This window comes from Halichoerus grypus, chromosome 4, assembly GCF_964656455.1.
Source record: "Halichoerus grypus chromosome 4, mHalGry1.hap1.1, whole genome shotgun sequence".
Taxonomy (NCBI): domain Eukaryota; kingdom Metazoa; phylum Chordata; class Mammalia; order Carnivora; family Phocidae; genus Halichoerus; species Halichoerus grypus.
In genome coordinates, this window is record NC_135715.1 from 161,615,907 (window position 1) to 161,637,232 (window position 21,326).

Below are 21,326 nucleotides of genomic sequence, written 5' to 3' on the forward strand. Positions count from 1 at the left end.
CGGGAGACCGATCTCTCATCTTGGCTCTGTCACCATTCCTGTGGCCTTCGGAAACTTAATTTTCCTCCCTGGGCCTCAGTTCCTCATTGGTAAAATATAGAACTTGGACCAAATGAGCTCTAAAATCTTACGATTCTACCTGTTTCCACTTCTGATTTATAAACATTTAAAAAACTTTTTTTCTACCTTTAAAGTAAGAGCCACACCCAAGCCCAGTGGAATTTGGTCACCCTTCCATTTTTATGTGAATGTTGACAGGCCTTCCCTGCTCTCTTTGGTATAACTGGAATGATTTAATTTTTTAATTTCAATGGCTTCAATTACTATCTTCCATTTATCATTCTACCAAAGAAGTAATTGGCACAAGTGTTAAAGTTGATCTATGACTCAGTTCCTTTGAGTCTTAGTTCCAGCGTTATTTTGAAAATCTCTAAATCTCCTCTTCTAGTTATCACTCATCTGGAGTTACATGGTCTCTATGGATCCTGTCTTCTCTCGCTTCTTATGGAATTGGGAGAGAGGGCATAGTGTCTCCTCAGGACCAGGAGTCCCACGAGGTGCCCGGAAGGGGGAACATTAAGTAGAGGAAGGGAGAGCTGCCAGGTTGCTGACTCTGCTGGAGGAGGTGACAAGGAGTTAGTTGCAACCTGACTCCTCTCCCCACTGTGGGATTATGGGCTTTGTGTTGTCTCAGCAAAGCCCCCTAGACATGTCATGGCAGCCTATCCCTTGCCTTCTTCTGCTTACATGCCTCCACGCCCTGGAATGGAGAATCAAGAGATCAGCTTTTCTGGCTGCAGTTGAAAGGATGCCCTGTTTGTCAGAGGCGAGTGGCCTGACTTACCCTGAAAATTACCCTGATGTGCAAAGCTGCAGAATGCACAGCTCTTTGTTACCTGCACCTAAAGGAACATAAGGCCCAATGTTGCATTACTTGGTTTGCCTCTAACAGACCTTTCTCTTCTGCATCAACTCTTTCACACCATCAATCACTCAACAGCATTTATGAAGCCCTTGCCTTAAGCGTAAAGGAAGGTTGAGAAGGAAGAGAAACCATGATTTCTGGCCTCGAGGACTAAAAAATTGCTGAGAGAAGACTTGAGAATGCATAAAAACACTAAGTACTACATAAACAAGTATAAATGAACATAATGGAGAGTATTTCCCGACATGGTTAGGAGTTAACTAGCATGATCAAGCTAGAGTGAAGTTAGTCAGAGAAGACTTCTGGCTTCTTAGAACAGTCACAGCAAATTTAATTGAATATATTAACATACTTACCTAGAGAACCCAGGGACAATTTTACAAAGGACTTAAATGATTACAGAAAGCCCCACCTAGTCATATTCTAGAGAACACCAAAGACACAAATGAAAAAAGTCACATGGCAAATACGTGAGAAGGGCTTGAGTAGAGAGTGACTGAGGAAGCTAAACAGGTGATTTGTATAAATATACCTGAATGCCAAGCTGAGGAATTGGATCTGATCAAATTTGCAACAGGGAGCCACTGGAGGTTCGTAAAAATGGAAATGGCGTATGAAATCTTCTAAGGAAGATTAATTTTCCTGCTGTGTATAAACTAATATAGAAAAGTTAGTGGCAGGACCCGGGTCAGGGCTGTGGCTGTGGAAATACAGTGAAGATAAGCTGGTGGGATGAGATGGAACCAATCAGCAGGGCTTGACCTAGGTTTGGACAATAATAGTCAACATTCACTGGTTGCGTTGTGTGTGCTGGTCACAGGGCTGAGGGCTTGTCACATGACTTAGAACTATATGAGAAGAAATTAAATAACTTGCTCCAGATCATACAACATGAGTGAGGAACTGGAATCTGAACTGACACTCTGGCTCTAAAGCAACTTAACTACTATGCTAGACTGCATCTCTGAAGTCAAACAGGAAGGGAGAAAATTACCCTAGTGCAGTGGTTGAGTGGTTTGCCCTTCAGATTCAGACTCTCTGGGATTTCATCCTGTCTTATGACACTAGCTATCCACTCCTGGATAGTCCACTGAAAATTCTACCCCTCCTTTTCCTTGTCTATAAAAATGGAGATAAATAGGGGCGCCTGGATGGCTCAGTCGGTTAAGCGTCTGCCTTCAGGTAGGTCATGATCTCAGGGTGCTGGGATCGAGTCCCACATTGGGCTCCCAGCTCAGTGGAGAGACTGCTTCTCCCTCTCCCTCTGCTCCTCCCCCTGCTCATGCTCCCTCCCTCTCTCCCTCTCTCTTGCTCAGTCTCTCAAATAAATAAATAAAATCTTTTAAAAATTGGGGATAAATAGTACCTGTGTATAGGACTGCTATAAAGCATAAACATGTTGCAGTATGTACTCTACTCACCCCAGTGCCTGACACAGAGTGAGTGTTCAATAAATGTTAACCACCAATAAAATTGTTGTTATCATCCTATGTCCGGGATCCTGGCAAAATAGAGCTGTAATTGCCAGAATAAGAAAAAGGGGAAATTTGGTTTAAGGTTATTTTCCTCTCACAAGTCCTTTGCTCTTGAGTTATAGAAGATTTAGGGATCAGTAGAATCACACTGAGGGAAGTGATGAGAAATGTAGTGATGTTCCTAAGAGAAGAAAATGCCAATCTTACAGATCATTGAAGAAAAATCATGCTAGAAGTGAGTGAAAAGGAGGGAGGCTAAGACTTTGGTTAGTGTAGAGTCTCTTGGGTTGTAGGCAGGGAGGAATGGGATTGCCATTTTATTAACTTATAGATGAGCATGAATTTAACTTCCCTTTTGGTTTCCTCTTTTTCATTGTCACTATTAATAGTCTTTGCATTTATTGAGAAGTAATCTATGCTGCCATTCCTCCTCAGAACTGTATGTACTGAAAATGCAGTTAGTAGGGGAGATTTTAAAAGGACATTGCTTAAAGAAAAATACAAAAATCAATAACATGATAGGTGACTGTCATTGTTCATAGATCAGAGTGCTGCTAGCCCTCTGAAGTCCTTTTCTTCTTAGAGAGATCTCCAAGAAGTCTTTGTGCCCCACACATAATGACTACTTAGGAGCTGAGTCAAACAAGGAGTCTTATTTTAGTTTTCTACACTTGATCTTAGCCAACTTTTCTAAATACCAAGTCTGGGGGCGCCTGGGTGGCTCAGTCGTTAAGCGTCTGCCTTCAGCTCAGGTCATGATCCCAGTGTCCTGGGATCGAGCCCCGCATCGGGCTCCCTGTTCCGTGGGAAGCCTGCTTCTCCCTCTCCCACTCCCCCTGCTTGTGTTCCTGCTCTCACTATGTCTCTCTGTGTCAAATAAATAAAATCTTAAAAATAAATAAATAAATACCAAGTCTGGGCAGGCCTGTGTTTTCACTGCATGGGTGGGGTACGTGGTTAAGCTAATTCACATGTTAGCTGCCTAAGTCACCTCACAGGGTACCATGGTTCAGTTTATTCTCTCAACTGAGCAGAGACAGCATAAATGGAGGGCTAAGCTACTTCCCACTGAGCGTAACAGGAAGTAGTGATTTGACATTCTACCCTTTGAAATCATTCTGTATTATGGCGTGGCTAAGTGATATTGAGAAAAGATAGAGTAATCATTGGTGATATTAGTGCTCTCAAAGTCATTCATTTGTAAATATTTATTGACAATGATGAGTATTTGTATAGAATACAATATCTGGTACATAGTAGGTTATATGGTGTTGACTATGAGCTGGTGCTTGGACTGCACATTTGCCAATAGACAGCATTTAATTGCATTTCTTTTTTTTTTTAAGATTTTATTTTTAAGCAATCTTGGGCTCGAACTCACAACCCTGAGATCAAGAATTGCATGCTCTATCGACTGAGCCAGTCAGGCGCCCCTTAACTGCATTTCTTTAAGCAAAATTCAACTCTATCTACAGGTAGGAAAGATTAGGTACAATGTAGATTGGATGTATTTTCTCACTTTTGTTTCCCTCTGTGAAGAAATCCCAGCTCCAGTCCAGCCGTGGTAAAGTGATGGCGATTACACAGCAGTGATTGGTGTCTGTGAGCTCCTGTTGAGTGGTTGTTACAGAATTTGAAAGGGCAAGGCATATTTCATGTACTAGTCCTCAACTATCTCCATCAAGCTGTCACCATAGAGACAGAAAACTTAAAGACTTCTTTACAATCATTTTGGAAGGGAAATGTCTATTTCTGGCTGAGATTTGGTCTCTCTAAAGTAGAGTTTATGAAGAGTTTCTTATTGTCTACTATGTAGTGAGAAATTGAGCACAAAATAAGGAGGAACCTTGTGGGGGAAATGATTAGCAATTATAAAAAGGAAAAAACCCACTTCGATGAACATAGAGCTAGGTCCTACAGGTCAGTTATGACCTGAATACAATTTAGGTACTAGAAGTAACTTATCTTCATGTTTTGTGACGTGCCTCTCTCTACTAGAGTGTAGTTGAATAGTTTCTTGCCCCAATTATTCTCATAACCTACAGAGCAATCACCACCTTGAGATTAGATCTCCTGTAAACACTCAAGTCATAAACTCAATATGAGTTACCAAAGATCACCTGGTTTAAGCATTTTTTTTTTACCTGCTACATCCTTATAGATAAATAAGACCTAGCACCTCTTGATAGGTTTCCATTTTTGTCTCTACAGCTATGCCAATTAAATGGCTTTTTTTGAGAATCTAATTTTATTTTCAAGAAAGATGAAGAATTTACTTTTTCAAACAGCCTATGTTAATACTAATTCTGAAGCAAAGTAGAACCCATGGAAAGGAAGAATTTATTTCAGTCTATTTTACCACTTGGAACATTAATTCCATAAGGAAAACACTTTATTAAATTCTGCTGGCACTTAAAGCTTATAAAATGCATTTGCTTGGTTCTTTTAAACCACATTGAACTTTTTTCTTTGGATGTTTCCAAAATTGCATTGGAATTTATCAAATTTTAAAATGCATATCCTTGGATACTACAATTTCCCTTCAAGGAATTTCTTCCAGAAAAATATTCCCATTAAATGAAAGTCCATTCTGAACTTGAAGCTGCTCAGCCTAATTTCTGCCCTTGGCTCAAAGAATGCCAGACAAGAGTTTGGCAGATTCTCTTCTGAAAAAATTTAATAGCACAAGAGAAATGATTTTTGGAGGCCCTACAATAAAGTGGGTGGATTCCTGCTTGATGACCCCAAAGTAAAACCCACCAAGGACAAGCCCCATCTGAGTACACAGAACTAACAATCACCTATTATGTGAAAGTCACTTGACATTTGAGGAATGTCTCTATCATGAAACACAGACACCAAAACAAAGGAATTTTTGGAAAGCAGAGACAATGCAGGAAGATAAATAAATTATATCCATGAAACATGAATAAACAACAATGGAATGCTATATTAAAAAGGAGTGATCAGAGAATAAAGGGAGCTCTTGGAAATGAAAAATATGATTGCTGAAATAAGAAATTCATACAAGCGCTGGAAGATGAAGACAAGGAAATTTCCCAGAAGGTAGATCTAAGAGATGACAGAAATGGAAAATAAAAGAGAAAGTAACAGGGTTAGTCCAGGAAGCTCAAGATTTCTTGGAAAATGGAGAGACAGAGATACAGAGAAAGAGACAGACTATATCAGAGTCCCTATAGCAAACCCACTTTACCCCATATGGTGCAGATAAAGAGATTTTTACCAAGTGACTACTTAAAGAAACGGTGAGCAGGAAGGATTAGGGAACACACAAGGGTGGTAGAGTGTCCAGAGACTAGCCTCAGTGAGAAACTTAGAGTCCCAGGGCAGAAGGGACTGGGTCAGAGCAGGTGGTATAAATGGATCGCAGCGACGACCTGAGCCCAGCAGGAAGGGCCTCCGGGGGGAGATACGGCTACTGCCCGAGAGGTGTGGTTCTACATAAAGGATACAGCAGAGAAGAAATTCTCTCTCTTCCTGTGATCTGATCTCACGTTGGCCAAACCTAACCAGAAACCAGCTGATTGAATTATAATGCACAGGAATCATTCTCTCAGGGCAGGGCAGGACTAGTGAGCGAAGAGAAATACATTATTAAAGAATAATACAACAACATTTTCCCATCTGAAAAACATCTGGTGTCTATCCCAGGGTATTTAAAAAAACACAACACAACACAACAAAACAAAACAGCGCCCTACATAAGGGACAGCACAATGAAATTTCAGAACACCATTAACAAAGAGGAGATTCTAAAAGCTTCCAGAGAGAAAAAACCAGATCATATATAAAGGCAATGGCATTGGATAAATGAACAGCAACACTGAATGCTATACGACAATGGAGCAATGTCTTCACATTTCTGAGGCAACATCCTTTCCAAGCCAAATCGTCAATCAAGTGCAAGGGTGGAAAAAAGACATTTGTAAACATGCAACGTCTCAAAAAGTTTACCTTCTATACACGATTTCTTAGGAAGCTATTACAAAATAACGGAGTAAACAAACACAAATGGAAGACTCTGGGTTGAGGGAACATGATGTGTGCACAGCCAAGAAGTGAATGTAAATCCTGGGCTGACAGCTGTGCAGAAATCCTAGAACATATCTAGTTAAAACAGAGCAGGAGAAAAGAAGCCTCCATTAAGATGTCTTCAAGGGAAAAAAGAAATCACTAATCATTTTCAGAGAGGTTTAACAATTCTTTGGAGGGTTTGGGAAGGGCAATGAAAATGAAGCAAATGACTGCTTAAGAAAATCAGCCTTCTAAAGCTATTTGATTTCTTAATTTGTGTATACATATTGCTTTCATACAACATTAACTTTAAACTACTCTCACAAGAATGCAAAGTGTAAGTGCAAAGATATCATTATATCACTGTATGTTATATCACAAAATTGAAAATAACCTAAATGTCCATCAGCAGAATGATTGAATTATGGTATTGCCAAATGATAGAATACTATGTATCCTTTAAAAAGGAGAGGGGTGCCTGGGTGGTGCAGTTGGTTGAGCACCCAACTCTTGGTTTCAGCTCAGGTTGTGATCTCAGGGTTGTGAGATCGAGCCCCACATCCAGCTCCGCACTCAGCTCCGAGTCTGCTTGAGATTCTTTCTCTCCCTCTGCCCCTTCCCCCAGCCCTGCTCTCATGCTCTCTCTCTCCCTCTCTCTAAAATAAAATAAATCTTTAAAAAAAAAGGAGTACCTCTGAAACAAATAATACATTATATGTTAAGAAAAAAAAAAAAGAAGAAGATAGCAGGAGGGGAAGAATGAAGGGGGGGAAATCAGAGGGGGAGACGAACCATGAGAGACGATGGACTCTGAAAAACAAACTGAGGGTTCTAGAGGGGAGGGGGGTGGGAGGATGGGTTAGCCTGGTGATGGGTATTAAAGAGGGCACGTTCTGCATGGAGCACTGGGTGTTATGCACAAACAATGAATCATGGAACACTACATCAAAAACTAATGATGTAATGTATGGTGATTAACATAACAATAAAAAATAAAAAAATAAAATTAAATTAAAAAAAGGAGATAGAATCTAGATGTACACTGAGTGAGTCTTAGATATATGTTTAAGGGGAAACAAAACAGGTTTCAAAACTTGTACCCATAATGTTATCCTACTTTTTAAAGTAAAAAAATTCTTACAAGTATGTATTACCTTATACATAGAAAAACAAAAGATTGGGGAAGTGTGGATTTTTACTTCCTAATTAAATTTTTTTCGTATTGAATTGTTGTTTTAATGAGGATGGACTTTGAGTACTCAAAAAAAAAAATCAACACAGAAGAATTTTTAATAAGACTATTTTGGGGCTTAGAAATCAATTTTTCCATACCTTCATTTAACAATATTCATTCATCAAACTATTGTGTTTGGTATTGGAGAGACAGAGATAAATAAAATACATTTTCTGCCTTCAATTTTATCACAGTCTGGTGGTTTTTAAACTGCCCTGTGCTTCAGGGGTAGAATAAATGTTTGATCTGAGTTTCATTTTCAAAATATATTTTATTTTTTTTTAAAGATTTTATTTATTTATTCATGAGACACAGGAGACAGAGAGAGAGAGAAAGAGAGAGAGAGAGAGGCAGGCTCCCTACGAAGCAGGGACCCCAATGCGGGACTCCATCCCAGGACCCTGGGATCATGACCTGAGCCGAAGGCAGACGCTTAACCGACTGAGCCACCCAGGCACCCTCAAAATATATTTTAAATATTAAAACATCTGTAACAAAATAAATTAATATAGTAAATTTTAATACATTGAGACCACCACTTGTTTTTTTTTCTTAAAGATTTATTTGTTATTTTCTTTTAGAGAGAGAGAGGGTGTGTGCATGTGAGCTGGGCAGGGAAAGACAGAGAGAAACTCAAGTAGACTCCCTACTGAGTATCGGGAGTCCAACATGGGGCTCAATCCCACGACCCTGACATCATGACCTGAGTTGAAATCAACAGTTGGATGCTTAACCCACTGAGCCACCCAGGTGCCCCAAGGGACCACCCCTTGTTAATGTCTACTGTCAGGTAAACTGTTGTTTTTGTCAGACATAAATTTTTCCTGTCATTTTAAAGCATATATTTGAATTTATTATAAACATGTCATTACATAGAAAGGTTGTAGCTTTACATTGGTCTTTTTTTTTTTTTAAAGATTATTTATTTATTTATTTGACAGAGAGAGACACAGAGAGAGAGGGAACACAAGCAGGGGGAGTGGGAGAGGGAGAAGCAGGCTTCCCGCTGAGTAGGGAGCCCTATGCGGGGCTCGATCCCAGGACCCTGGGATCATGACCTGAGCCGAAGGCAGATGCTTAACGACTGAGCCACCCAGGCGCCCCTTACCTTGGTCTTTTAAAAATCCAATGTGCATATGTCTGCTTCTAGAAAAATCTACAGGTGACTGCGACCATAGCATAAGTGCTGAGCACAATTAAATATACAGCAGAGTTCATCTGCCTGAAATACATTCTTTTTTTTTTTAAAGTAAACTCTACATCCAATGTGGGATTTGAACTCACACCCCGAGATCAAGAATTGCATGCTTTATCAACTGAGCCAGACAGGCGCCCCCTGATGTACATTTTTATGTGCAATAACAAATAAATGGATAACATGTCAGGTAGCTTAGGTAGAGTTATGCAGATTCTTAAATTTAGAGCTTTATAAGTTTCCAGTATTTGACTTTTATAATAAAAGATATGAACAGTTGCTTATTCTTGTGAACTGAGTTTTAAAAGATTTTATTATGGACACTTTGAAATAGACACAAAGTAAACAACAGAATAATGAACAACTATACTTCTCACCCACCTTCAACAATTATGAATATTCTTTTTTTTTAAAGATTTTATTTATTTATTTGAGAGAGAGAGAATGAAAGAGAGAGAGAGAGAGCACATGAGAGGGTGGAGGGTCAGAGGGAGAAGCAGACTCCCTGCCGATCAGGGAGCCTGATGTGGGACTCGATCTCAGGACTCCAGGATCATGATCTGAGCCTAAGGCAGTCACTTAACCAACTGAGCCGCCCAGGCGCCCCAATTATGAATATTCTATCATTCTCATGTCATCCAAATCTCCATCTGTTTCCCCACTGGATTATTTTTTCCAATAAACATTTTCTATTACTCCCATTTCAGGTTTCTGAGTCTGCCTAGTTGTTAAAAGAACTATTGCCATTTGCAATCACTTAGCTTTGTTGATCAGCTTTGTTTCTCAATATTATCCAATCTAAACAAAATACAGAAATATTTTGGAAACTGAAGCTTATACAAATCTGCAATTATCATTTACAAGTCCTAATTTCAAACTTTAGTGTTCACCAAAATAACCTGATTTTCTGAGATTTTTTTTTTTACATTAAAATTTTTTTGGCTAAAACTAATAAATAAACATGCTTTAAAGACTTCAAAAATCAGGGGCACCTGGGTGGCTCAGTCGGTTAAGCATCTGACTCTCAGGTCAGGATCTCAGGGTTGTGGGATCAGAGCCCCGTGTCGGGCTCCGCACACAGTGTGGAATCCGCTTGAGATTCTCTCTCTCCCTCTCCCTTTGCCCCTCTCTCTGCTCATGCTCTCTAAATAAATAAATAAATAAAACCTTAAAAAAAAAACACCCTTCAAAAATCGTACAAAGAATGTGCATAAAAAAAGAACATCTTCCTTCCCCTCCCCACCCAGTTCCTCTTTTCAGCGACCAATTTCTTGAGACAATTTCCAGAAATACTCTCTGCATGCACATACAAGCATGTACATAACTATAATCCTTAAAAGAAAAGCCCTGCTGGCAGTGCACACTGTTTTCTACCCTGCCTTTGTTCATTACTGTATCTTTTAATACACAGATCAGATCGAAGAGTTTCTGAAAAGGCACAGAAACTGCTGGTATAGGGGAACTATATCTCTAACAGCACAACATCAGTGAGCACAGGGAAGAGGGAGCCAATATCTTGCTTTTGGTAAGTATAAAAGCCATATGATATTTGAGCTGAATCTTCATGGAAACGCCTACATGGCAGAAAAGTAGAAGATTGTTTTAAGTGGTGACACTTACCAATTCCAGACCTAATTTATTTGGGTTTTCTTTTTTTCTTTCTTCATGGCAATTGGCAGGTACAAAATATCTAGAGCAGCTGCTAGTCTGTTGAAAGTCATCTCTACTAGGGTGAAAGAATATTAGAGTATGAATCCAAAGACCTGGGTTGTAGTTTTAGGCAAGTCATGTGACCTCTTTAGTTTCCTCATTTATATAATGGGGATACCATGTGCTTGTGTTTCTCACCAGGTTTTTGAGACTATCTGCTGAACTCAAGTACTGTCCTATGGTGAAAGCAAATTGTCTCTGGAGTCTAAGGGACATAGGTTTGAAATCACTGTTCAGCTGCTATGAATGGTGCAGTTGCTAAATCATTCAATCCATTCACAGGAAATTATTGAGTATCTGCAATATTGCAGACACTGTCCTAGGCATGAGGATATGAGGGTGAACGAGACAGATAGGAGCTTAAATTGTTTTTGAGCAGTGTGGGCCAGCACTGTGCTAAAACCAAGAAGTAGTGGTAAATCCTTAGGCAGTCTCATTTGCTCACACAGCTACAAATTACATCTATCTGCTGAAAATTCCCAAATTTATACCTCCTGGCCTGACCTCTCTGAACTTGAGTCTTACATATACAACTGCCTTTTCAATGACTCCTTTTAAATAATTCATAAGAAACTCAAACATAATACTGCCAAACCTAGACTGATTTTGATCCCAAGGCTATCCCTCCCTCCTCTCTTCCCCATCTTTACAAACAGACCACCAACCGCCAAGGTTTCAAGCCAGAGATCTGGAGGACATCCCTGACAGCTCCTCTCTCTTACCTCCCACCACCTGGAAGACAAATTAGTTCTACCCAGAAGGTAGATCTTGAATCCATCCACTGTTTTTCTCTCTTAAATCCCCCTTGCTTCTTTCTTTCTTTCTTTTTTTTTTTTTAAAGATTTTACTTATTTATTTGAGAGAGAGGGAGAGAGAGAGAGCATGAGTGGGGGCAGGGGGAGCAGAGGGAGAGGGAGAAGCAGACTCCCAACTCAGCAGGGAGCCCCATGCGGGGCTCAATCCCGGGACCAAGAGATCATGACCTGAGCGGAAGGTAGATACTTAGCCAAATGAGCCACCCAAGTGCCCCATCCCCCTTGCTTCTTTGCAATAGACTCCTCACCATTTTCCTTGCTACTTCCTGCTTCCCTAACAAGCCATTGGCCACAGTGGCCAGAGTAGGTTCTCAGCATGAAAGCAACAGCAATGGTAGTGATAACAGACACAAACAAAACAAATAAAACAAAACTGAAAATATAAGAATTCTTTCATTCCCACATCTTTCTGGGAAGAATTCTACCCTCCCAATCCCCCTCCCCACCCCACACTTTCCCTGCCCCAAGTCTGGGGCTTCAGTTGTGCTGATCAAGATAAATTGGTTAAGGTGCAGATTTAGATCAGAAAGGATTGATTGACTTACATTAACAAGGGCGGGGAATGGAATCTTGAAGATGAGAGAATGAAGCCAAGCAAAGAGCCAAGTCCAGATCTGGCCTACTTTTTGGGGGTAATATTTAGAGAGAAGAGAGATTGGAGAGTGTTGCTGTGCTGTGCTGAGTAGAACTTAGAGAGATAGATCAAGATTTTGTATCATGTTTACTGAGACTTATACACAGAAATTTCCATTTTGTGCTTATTTCATACACTTCAGTAAATATTAGACTGCTTTTCATTTTTATATTCAGTATCTGTTGTTTCCTGTGAATGAGATCTTATGCTGATACGGGCAATGAGTGCGCTCAGCTTTATTCAAAATACACCATTGCACTTAGGATAAAATCTAAATCCCTTACCAGGGCCTAAAAATCTCTAAATCATCTAGTCTCTATTTACCTCTCCAATCTTCTATCTGAACTCGTCTCCCCTTTGCTGACACTGGTCTTCCTTTGGTTCCTCAAGCACACAGAATCTTTTCCTTTCTTAGTCTCTACCTAGCTATTCCATTTGGAATGTTCTTTCCGTGGATGACCCATTCTTATCTTTTAGGTCTCATCTAAAATGTCACCTTTTCAGAAAGTGCTTTCCACCTAGCTTAGCTAGATCTCCATTGTTGTTGTTGTTCATGGCACTCTATGGTTTCCTTTATAGAACTTTGCAGGTGGTAATTTATTTACATGTGTGGTTATGTGTGCGTGCACAATGCCTGTTTTGCTCACTGTCTATCTCCTGCAGATGTAAATCCAAGAAGACAATGAGCTTGTGGGTTGGTTCATGGCTACAGAGCCAATGCCTCAGTGCTGTGCACAGAGAAGGCGGCCAATGACTATTTGTTGAGTGAACAAACAAACTCTTGTAGAGCTTAACATTGACAAGAAAATACAGATACTGAAGATAATGTGTTATGATGACTACAACAGGGAAGTATGGTGTTACTGTAAACCTGAGGAAGCTAATTTAAGGGGCGCCTGGGTGGCTTAGTCGGTTAAGTGTCTGCCTTTGGCTCAGGTCAAGATCCTAGGGTCCTGGGATCGAGCCCCGCATCCGGGTCCCTGCTCAGTGGGGAGTCTCCTTCTCCCTCTGCCCCTCTCCCCTGCTCGTGCTCTCTCTCTCCCTCAAAAATAAATAAATTTTAAAAATCTTTTTTAAAAAAAGGAAACTAATTTAAGTGGGGAGCAAGACAATCCAGGCCTCCCTGATCTAAGAACGGATCAGGAATTGGCCTAGTGATGAGAGTGAGGAGTGTTCATGCAGAGGAAATAACAAGTGTTATTTCCACACTTGTGGGATCATTCCATGGGCCCACCTCTTCCTCTCTACGCTCCAGACATACTGTCTTCTTTGGTTTCCCCCAAATACTTCATACTTTCATCCGTCTGCCTGCCACTGCCCCTGCTGTGCTCTCTCTCTGACAAATAAATAAAATCTTTTTTTTAAGATTTTATTTATTTATCTGAGAGAGAGAATGGGAGACAGAGAGCATGAGAAGGGGAGGATCAGAGGGAGAAGCAGACTCCCCGCTGAGCAGGGAGCCCGATGTGGGACTCGATCCCGGGACCCTGGGATCATGACCTGAGCCGAAGGCAGTTGCTTAACCAACTGAGCCACCCAGGTGCCCTAAATAAATAAAATCTTAAAAAAAAAAAAAAGAAATGGTCTTAGACAAAAGTCTCAGTGAAGTAGCTGTCAGATTTTGAGTACAGAACATCACTCAGCAATTTCAGTTCTGATAATTCTCCTCCTTCATTAGGAAATTGTATACAGTAGTGTCCTCTTCTCCAAGGGGGATACACTCCAAGACCCCCAGTGGATGACTAGAACTGCAGATAGTATCAAACCTTATGTACACTATGTTTTTTCCCATACATACATACTTATGATAAAGTTTAATTTATAAATTAGGCAAAGTAAGAGATTAACAACAGTAACTTGTAATAAAATAGAACAATATACTGCAGTAAAAGTTATGTGAATGTGGTCTCTCAAAATAGACTGTACTCACACTTCTTGTGATGATGTGAAATGAAATGCCTACAAGATGAGATGAAGTGACATGGATGTAGTAGGCATTGTGACATAGAGTAAGGCTAATTCTGACCTCTGACTATTTGTCAGAAGTGGGATCATCTGCTTTCAGACTGAGGTTGACTGTTGGTAACTGAAACCATGGAAAGCAAAACCATAGATAAGCGGGGCTATTGTATCAGTATTTCTTAGGGAAAGAAACACCTCCTCAAATTCCACCTTAAAAATGACTATTTTATTTTCATATTAGTATTTTATCCTTCAATATTTGTTTATAATGCATAAACATTTTTGTATTGTTGCAGTTATAATGGATGCATTTTAGTTTTTCCATTTTAAAAGTGAAAGGAATTTATGACTTCATAATTATCATTTTAGTGGCTGTATTATGTTCCATTAGATGACATTGTAGAGATTTATAAAAGGATATGGCTGACTCTATTAAAACTATAAGAAGAAAAAAAACTACAGGAAGATAAACTTTTTCTCAGAATCCACCCTCCTTTACTATAACAAGATCACTTATTTTTTATTTTTTTAAAGTAGGCCCCACACCCCGCATGGAGCCCAACATACATGGGGCCCAACAGGTCATGGGGCCTAATGTGGGGCTCAAACTCCTGACCCTGAGATCAGGAGTTGGGCACTTAGCCCACTGTGCTACACAGGCACCCCAATAAGATCACTTTAAGAGTTAAGAAAACACAGAAGCAAATGAGCCTATCAGTAATGTTGTCTTCTGGAGTTTAAATACAGATAAACCAATTTCAATATGATGCTTTTTCAACTTCATACATAACTTGAATGACATCCTAAGAACATTTTCTGGAAAAGTAGAGTTTTTTCTATAAGAAACACGACTAGAAGCAGAAGGTGAACTCATGATTGAGCCAAGGACACTTTAACTCTTTGATCTAATGAAATTATGTGCTGAAATCAGCACAGTAGCTCAGAAAAGCTAAAAGTCTCTTGCCCCTACAAATAGCTCTCTAGTTTGGTGACATCAAAAGTAATTGATCAGGCACACCTGAAATAATATAACATTGTGTATTAACTATACTCAAACATTTTTTAATTAAAAAAAGAAAAATAAACACACTGAGGATGGAGGGATGAATTAAAAGGGTAGGCAAAAATATAATAATCTCGAACTCATCAGGAAAAGAAAATTGATCAGGAAGGCCCAAACGTGAGGGCTGCTGAACTCCCTCAGTTTAATTCACTTAAGCATGTATTGAGCTCCTGCTTTGTGCAGGACAGAAGTGTCATATACAGCGTCCATGACATCTTTATTTAAAGGTTGATTTTCTCTCTTACTCATTGTTTTAAGATGGGACTTCACTATCTGCGTGGATCTTGTTGGCAGTTTCCTGTGTGTCCTGTCTCATGAGCACTGTTTTTGTCTTACCACAGGTTGTTGGGATGGGTAGTGATGTCAGATCTATCCAGAGCACCAGCCAACTTAAGGCAGGTTCATGGGTCAAGGGCTTGGGGTCCTTTTAGTGGTGGGGGAGAGAGGTGGAATGGGTGATAAGGAGAGATGTGGGCCTCTGAATCTCATGGAGACTCCGGAATTACTGAGTATCTTCTACACACTGTATTCTCCTTTAACCCTTGGTTAACAATGATAATTGTATGAAGGAGATGGTTCTGCATTTTACAGATAAGGAAACTGGCTAGTGATCTATTTAAGGTTACAGAGTAAGTGGTGGGTCTGGGGTCTTCGAAGGCTTTCCTCCACAGTGCACAGGGTCCCAGTAGAATTTCAGGTCCAGAGCAAATCATACTGTGTCCTCCACTCTCACATTTTTACAAGACGAAGTCTGTCTAGAATGTACATCTAATAACCTAGTAAAAAGAGGTCATGGACAGGCAATTTGTAGCCGGAGAAGTCAATATGTGTTCTATGGGTCTACCTTTCTTTTGGTCTTGATAAGGAGCTCCTAAGATTTTAGACTAGTGTTACTGCCTGTCTTCCTAAGTTCTTGGCCATACTACAAAGACCTGTTTCCTTCATTAGACAAAAATATGGGGCGCCTGGGTGGCTCAGTTGGTTAAGCGACTGCCTTCGGCTCAGGTCATGATCCTGGAGTCCTGGGATCGAGTCCCGCATCGGGCTCCCTGCTCAGCAGGGAGTCTGCTTCTCCCTCTGACCCTCCTCCCTCTCATGCTCTCTGTCTCTCATTCTCTCTCTCTCAAATAAATAAATAAAATCTTTAAAAAAAAAAATATGAATGGCTGGTCCAGTTCTGTCTCAAGTAACGATGTATCAAATAAATCCCTTTGCAAACTATGGCACTTTACAAACTTGTAAGGCAGCACACATCTTTCCAAAGTATCAAGGAACTGTGAAGTAGCTGATTAAAATAAATTCTTGATGACTTGAGATACTGGAAGGTGGCGAAAGCACTTGGTAACTGGACTTCATAGATACGATCTAAAACCACATTCTAAGAAGCAATTTTAATCTTTCTGAGATTTGGCTCTTTGTAGAGATTTAAACCCCCAAAAAAGGAGACGAGGAGTAAAATGCCAATAAGATTAATTAAATTTCTTCTTTGAGCTCTGTCCAAACGTTGACGGAATTAGGACAGAACAAAAAGAGATGAACTTACACATCCTCTGCGCGTTAAAACTGAGGTAAGGAAGAGAGTTATGGGGAAAAGACTTAAGACATCCTTGGGGACCGCTCTCGTTCAGGACATTTCCTTTCGCAACATTCCAGAGTCTGAGTCCCCAGGGCTCCCCCCAGTGGGAAGGGAAAGACGCGCGTGGCCAGGCGCGCGTACGCGTACATTCACGTGTACACACACAGACACACGCGCGCGCGCACACATTACACATACACACGGCCTGTTTCCTCCGCTCCCCCTTCCCCGGGGGGCGGGGTCTCTTTCTCTTTAAAGAGCAGACGGTCTCCGCGCAAACCCAGGCTCTCTAAGGCCCCGGGGGCCCGGGACCCGAGCTGCTAGCAGCCAATGGGCGCGGTGGAGCGGCTCGAGCGCGGCTGACGCTACACCAATGGGCGTTCGCGGGGGGCGGGGGCAGCGGAGGAGACACTATTGTTGATGAGGAGGAGCGGCGGCGGCGGCTGCACCATCTCGTTGCTGCCGGCCGCGGCCCGGGCGCCCCCTGCTCCCCGGATTCCGGCTTCGTCACCCCGTCGCAGGGACCTTCCCTTCGGCCTCGAGAATCCAACCCCTGCAACCCAACAACAACAACCCCCCCCGTCTCGCCCAGTCACCGGGGAGGGGGGAACCATGTCCCAGCGGGTGAGGCGCAATGGGTCCCCCACGCCGGCCGGCTCCCTCGGGGGCGGTGCGGTCGCCACGGCCGGGGGAGCCGGGAGCCGCCTGCAACCCATGAGGGCGACGGTTCCGTTCCAGCTGAAGCAGCAGCAGCAACATGGCAGCCCCACGCGGAGCAACGGCGGCGGCGGCGGCAACAACGGCGGCTGCTGTGGTGGCGCCTCAGGCCCCTCAGGCGGCGGCAGCGGCGGCGGCGGCGGCGGCGGGGCCCCGCGCACCGCCTCGCGCAGCACGAGCCCCACGCGCGGCGGCGGGAGTGCGGCCGCGCGCACCAGCCCCACCGTGGCCACGCAGACGGGCGCGTCCGCGACGTCCACGCGAGGCACCAGCCCCACGCGCGGCGCCGCGCCCGGGGCTCGCGGGAGCCCCCCACGGCCACAGCCCCCGCCGCCGCTGCTGGGCACCGTGTCGTCGCCTTGCTCGTCGCCCACCCACCTGTGGACTGGCGAGGTGAGCGCGGCCCCACCCCCAGCCCGCGTCCGGCACCGGAGAAGGTCCCCGGAGCAGAGCCGTAGTTCCCCGGAGAGGAGGAGCCCAAGCGCCCCGGTTTGCAAAGCAGGTACGTGCTGGGGACTGCGCGGCGAGGGGAAGGCGGCGGGAAGGGGTCCCGGGCGCGCGCTGCTTTCGCGCGGGGACTGCGGCGCTACAGCGGAGCGGGGCTGGGGGCGGGGCTGGGGGCGGGGCCCGGGTGGTGCGGAGCCGCCTTCCCGGGGCGAGCCCCGCGCCCTCTCCGCCGCTCCCTGTTTGTCTCATTCACTGCTCTGCCGACCTTGCGCGGGTCCCGCATCGTGCAGGTGCAGCCGCTAACCTTGTAGTTGGGCTGAGACTTGTTAATGATAAACCTGGGATTCTGGCCGCCGACCGGTTACTGCTTACCCTCCCTTGGGGGTGAGGCTAGGAGTGGTTTGTCACTTTAAGTGACATGGTTAATGTTAATATAGCACATGTCTGCTGCTAAGTATTTCTCTTTCGCAAAAACAGTTTCAGATTGTAAAGATCGAATTCATTAGCATAGCAGATTTGGATCCCTGAAGAGACGTGAGGCTGGGAGCGTGTTAGCATTTCCTAAGACTTGATAAGTGGGTAGCAAGAAAGAAATTAAGGAAGATGCCTTTGGAAGGTTTATGGGCTTTATCTTAGAGTCTGGGTGTCTCTCTGAAATACTGATAGTGAGGGCGCCTGGGTGGCTCAGTCGTTAAGCGTCTGCCTTCAGCTCAGGTTGGGATAGAGCCCCTGCTCGGCGGGAGACCTGCTTCTCCCTCTCCCACTCCCCCTGCTTGTGTTCCCTCTCTCGCTGTGTCGCTTTCTGTCAAAAAAATAAATAAAATCTTTTAAAAAAATGAAATACTGATATTGTTTAGATGTAAAACGATTTGTTTTATTGAAAAAACAAATCCACCGATTGTCTCCTTGTTATTTTAGGGACCAAAAAAACCCTGTTGTTTTTCTATGTACTTGGGAGCTTTCTTGGAAAAGGTTCTGAATGGAGCTGTTGGGTTCCACTGGAGTCATTCATAAAGTAACTCAAAAAGAAATTCAAATTGTGAAAGTGGAGAGATAAGATTTGTCATCTGATTGCCTTCGTTTTAGAATCTACTGAAAAAAAAAAAAGAAATGGGTGGTTTTTAGTTTATGCAGTAATACTACAGACATATACCTTTGTTTTTCCCTTGTCTAGAGAATTTCTTTAGAGTCTTTCAGTCAGAATTACTGGAAATTTCAGGAAACTTAGTACAGTACTTCTCAACCAAATGAAAGAGATTGTTAAGTGATTTCAAGGGTCCCTTCAGAAACGCAGGGAGCAGGATGAATCTTTCTTACTATTTATTTTATCAAAGATTTTAGACAATGGATACGTTTTTTACAGAGATTGCCCTGGAAAATGATCAATAGTGTTTTCTAATTAGAAAAGGAATACTGTTTTAAACCTTTTGAAAATGCAATGTTTTTTTAACTTCTGTTGTTAAAAGTACTAGAATCCTCCTCCCCCTCAAATAATAGTTATCACTTTACTGAGTTCCTGCTGTATGTTTGGTGATTTACCTACAAGATCTCATTTTAACTCTCATGGTAGGTTTTAGAGAGGTTAAGTAACAAGTGGTAAAATTGATATTTGAATTCTCCTGGGTGGTACTCCAAAACCATGTCTTTTATATTAAGAAGGTAGCTTCATGATATGTAAGATAGAACCTGGATATATATAACATAGCAAAATTACACGTGCTTAGGTTTTGAAGCGACTCTTAGATGTATCTGGTGAACATAATTACTTCAGTTTGCCTTCAGCCTTCGGGAGCCCGCATAGTGTGGAAAGTGGAAGGGGGAGGAGGAGGTGGTGACCCCAGTCTGATAACAGAATGTGGCTACCCTCTCAACTGTGTGCCCCTTAAAGCAGAGCAGCAACCTGAGGAGAGCACGGTTAAATTAAGTATTGGCAAAGAGTGGAGGAAGGTGTTCTTTTCTTCTGCTCTTTAGGACTCTATTTTCTGGGATCTCCGTCTCCTCATGTGCCCACTCTTCATGTTTCCCAAAGCTCCCCTCTCTCAGATCTGTCATTCCATTCATGCTGTAAAATTAACCCTTCTTAAGAGCTTCCCCCGTGTCTCCCCACCAAAAACAAAAAACAAAAACCCAGGAAATAAAAACTTCCCTCTAGTGCAGCACGCTCAACTAGATGTGAAAGGAATAGTGCCTGTCATTAAGTTACACCGAAGTGGATGTCTGATAGCTTCCTTCCTAAGAATGTCTTGTTTCACTCTAGTAGCAGAGGAGTTTCAGATTTCAGATTTCAAGTCTTCATAACACAAACAAGATAATTTGCTGTTTTCTTCAGACTAAATCTGGAAGGAGAGAAGAGGGGAAAAAGGAGAATCTTTTTAATCACTGGTACTCCCATTTTGATTAAAGGAAAATTATCACCAGTTTCCAGCCTCAGTGAAATGTAGAAATCTTTACTGGTAGAGGGGAAGGGTCTGTAGTTCTGTAAACCTCATATGACTCAAATTCCAGGGACTATCTAGATAAGGCTGCCAACTTCAGGGTGTTTGTTAATTGAACTGGATGCCCTAACCTTTGCTAGGCCTGAATGCCTCTGAGTTTGAGGTCTCAGAATCTTTAGAGGGGCATCCCTATCCAGTTGCTTTAGTCCCCCAGGGTTAAAGATAACCATTTGTTAATCCAGAACTTCCTTCTCTTGACTACTATAAAGTCATCCAAGCGCCTATCCCTGACATATTTTAAACTTCTCACCTTCAGTGCCTGCCATCTCCATGGCAAACTGGTTTGCCATTAGGAACTGAGAAATGCTTAGAGAAGGTAACTAGGCAACAGTGTTAACTGTAGATAAAATGGGGAAGAAGGTGAGGTTTGTTTTTGTGCTTTCCCTCCTTTTGTCTTAATAAAATGTCAAATAGGCATATTACAAATGGAGAGGTGGCATATTAGCACAGGCTTTGGATAGACAGTCTGGGTTTAATATCTGTTTTCCACCACCTAGGAGCCATGTGTTTTGGGAATGTGAATAACTTTCTAACCCTTAACTTTCTTATCTGTAAAGTAGGTGATGGTGATGATGATATCTGCTTCATATGGTGGTAAGGATTAAATGAAAGGAAATTTAAAAATACTCAGCACAGTACCTCAGTATAAAAGTTAGATATTGTGTATCATCATATTAGTTTTGCTTCTAGTTTTAGTGGATGTAACATAAATTGCCAGTGTAGGCTTAGTTTTCATGGTTGTATGAAATTTCAAGTTGGAGAGAACATTGCTTGTGAGCATCCAGAACTGTAGCTCAAGTGTGGTCTGTGGTTCATCAGAATTACTTAGGGTCCTTGCTAAAAATGTAGACTTTGAAAGTCCCCCACCACACCCCCCTGTGATTTTGCTGTGCTCCAATTTTGAAAAGCAGGCACTAGAAACACCAAAGAAAAATAGTTTGAAAACTCATTACAGGGGCGCCTGGGTGGCTCATTTGGTTAAGCGTCCCACTCTTGGTTTCAGCTCAGGTCATAATCTCAGGGTTGTGAGATTGAGCCCCATG

The 21,326-nt window shown here is 42.3% G+C and overlaps 1 protein-coding gene across 3 annotated transcripts in view; it reads left to right on the top strand.

Annotated features, from left to right (window-relative positions):
* The first annotated feature begins 17,015 nt into the window (after positions 1–17,015).
* The window catches only part of FAM117B (family with sequence similarity 117 member B), a 99,347-nt gene continuing 95,036 nt past the window's right edge, over positions 17,016–21,326 (top strand). For 2 of the 3 annotated variants that reach the window (XM_078071208.1, XM_036070710.2), the window contains exon 1: positions 17,016–17,843. In XM_078071208.1, the coding sequence (XP_077927334.1) occupies positions 17,045–17,843 (799 nt within the window). In that variant the 5' untranslated portion in view covers positions 17,016–17,044. The remainder of the gene's footprint in view (positions 17,844–21,326) is intronic. The other variant, XM_036070709.2, reaches the window with a different exon arrangement.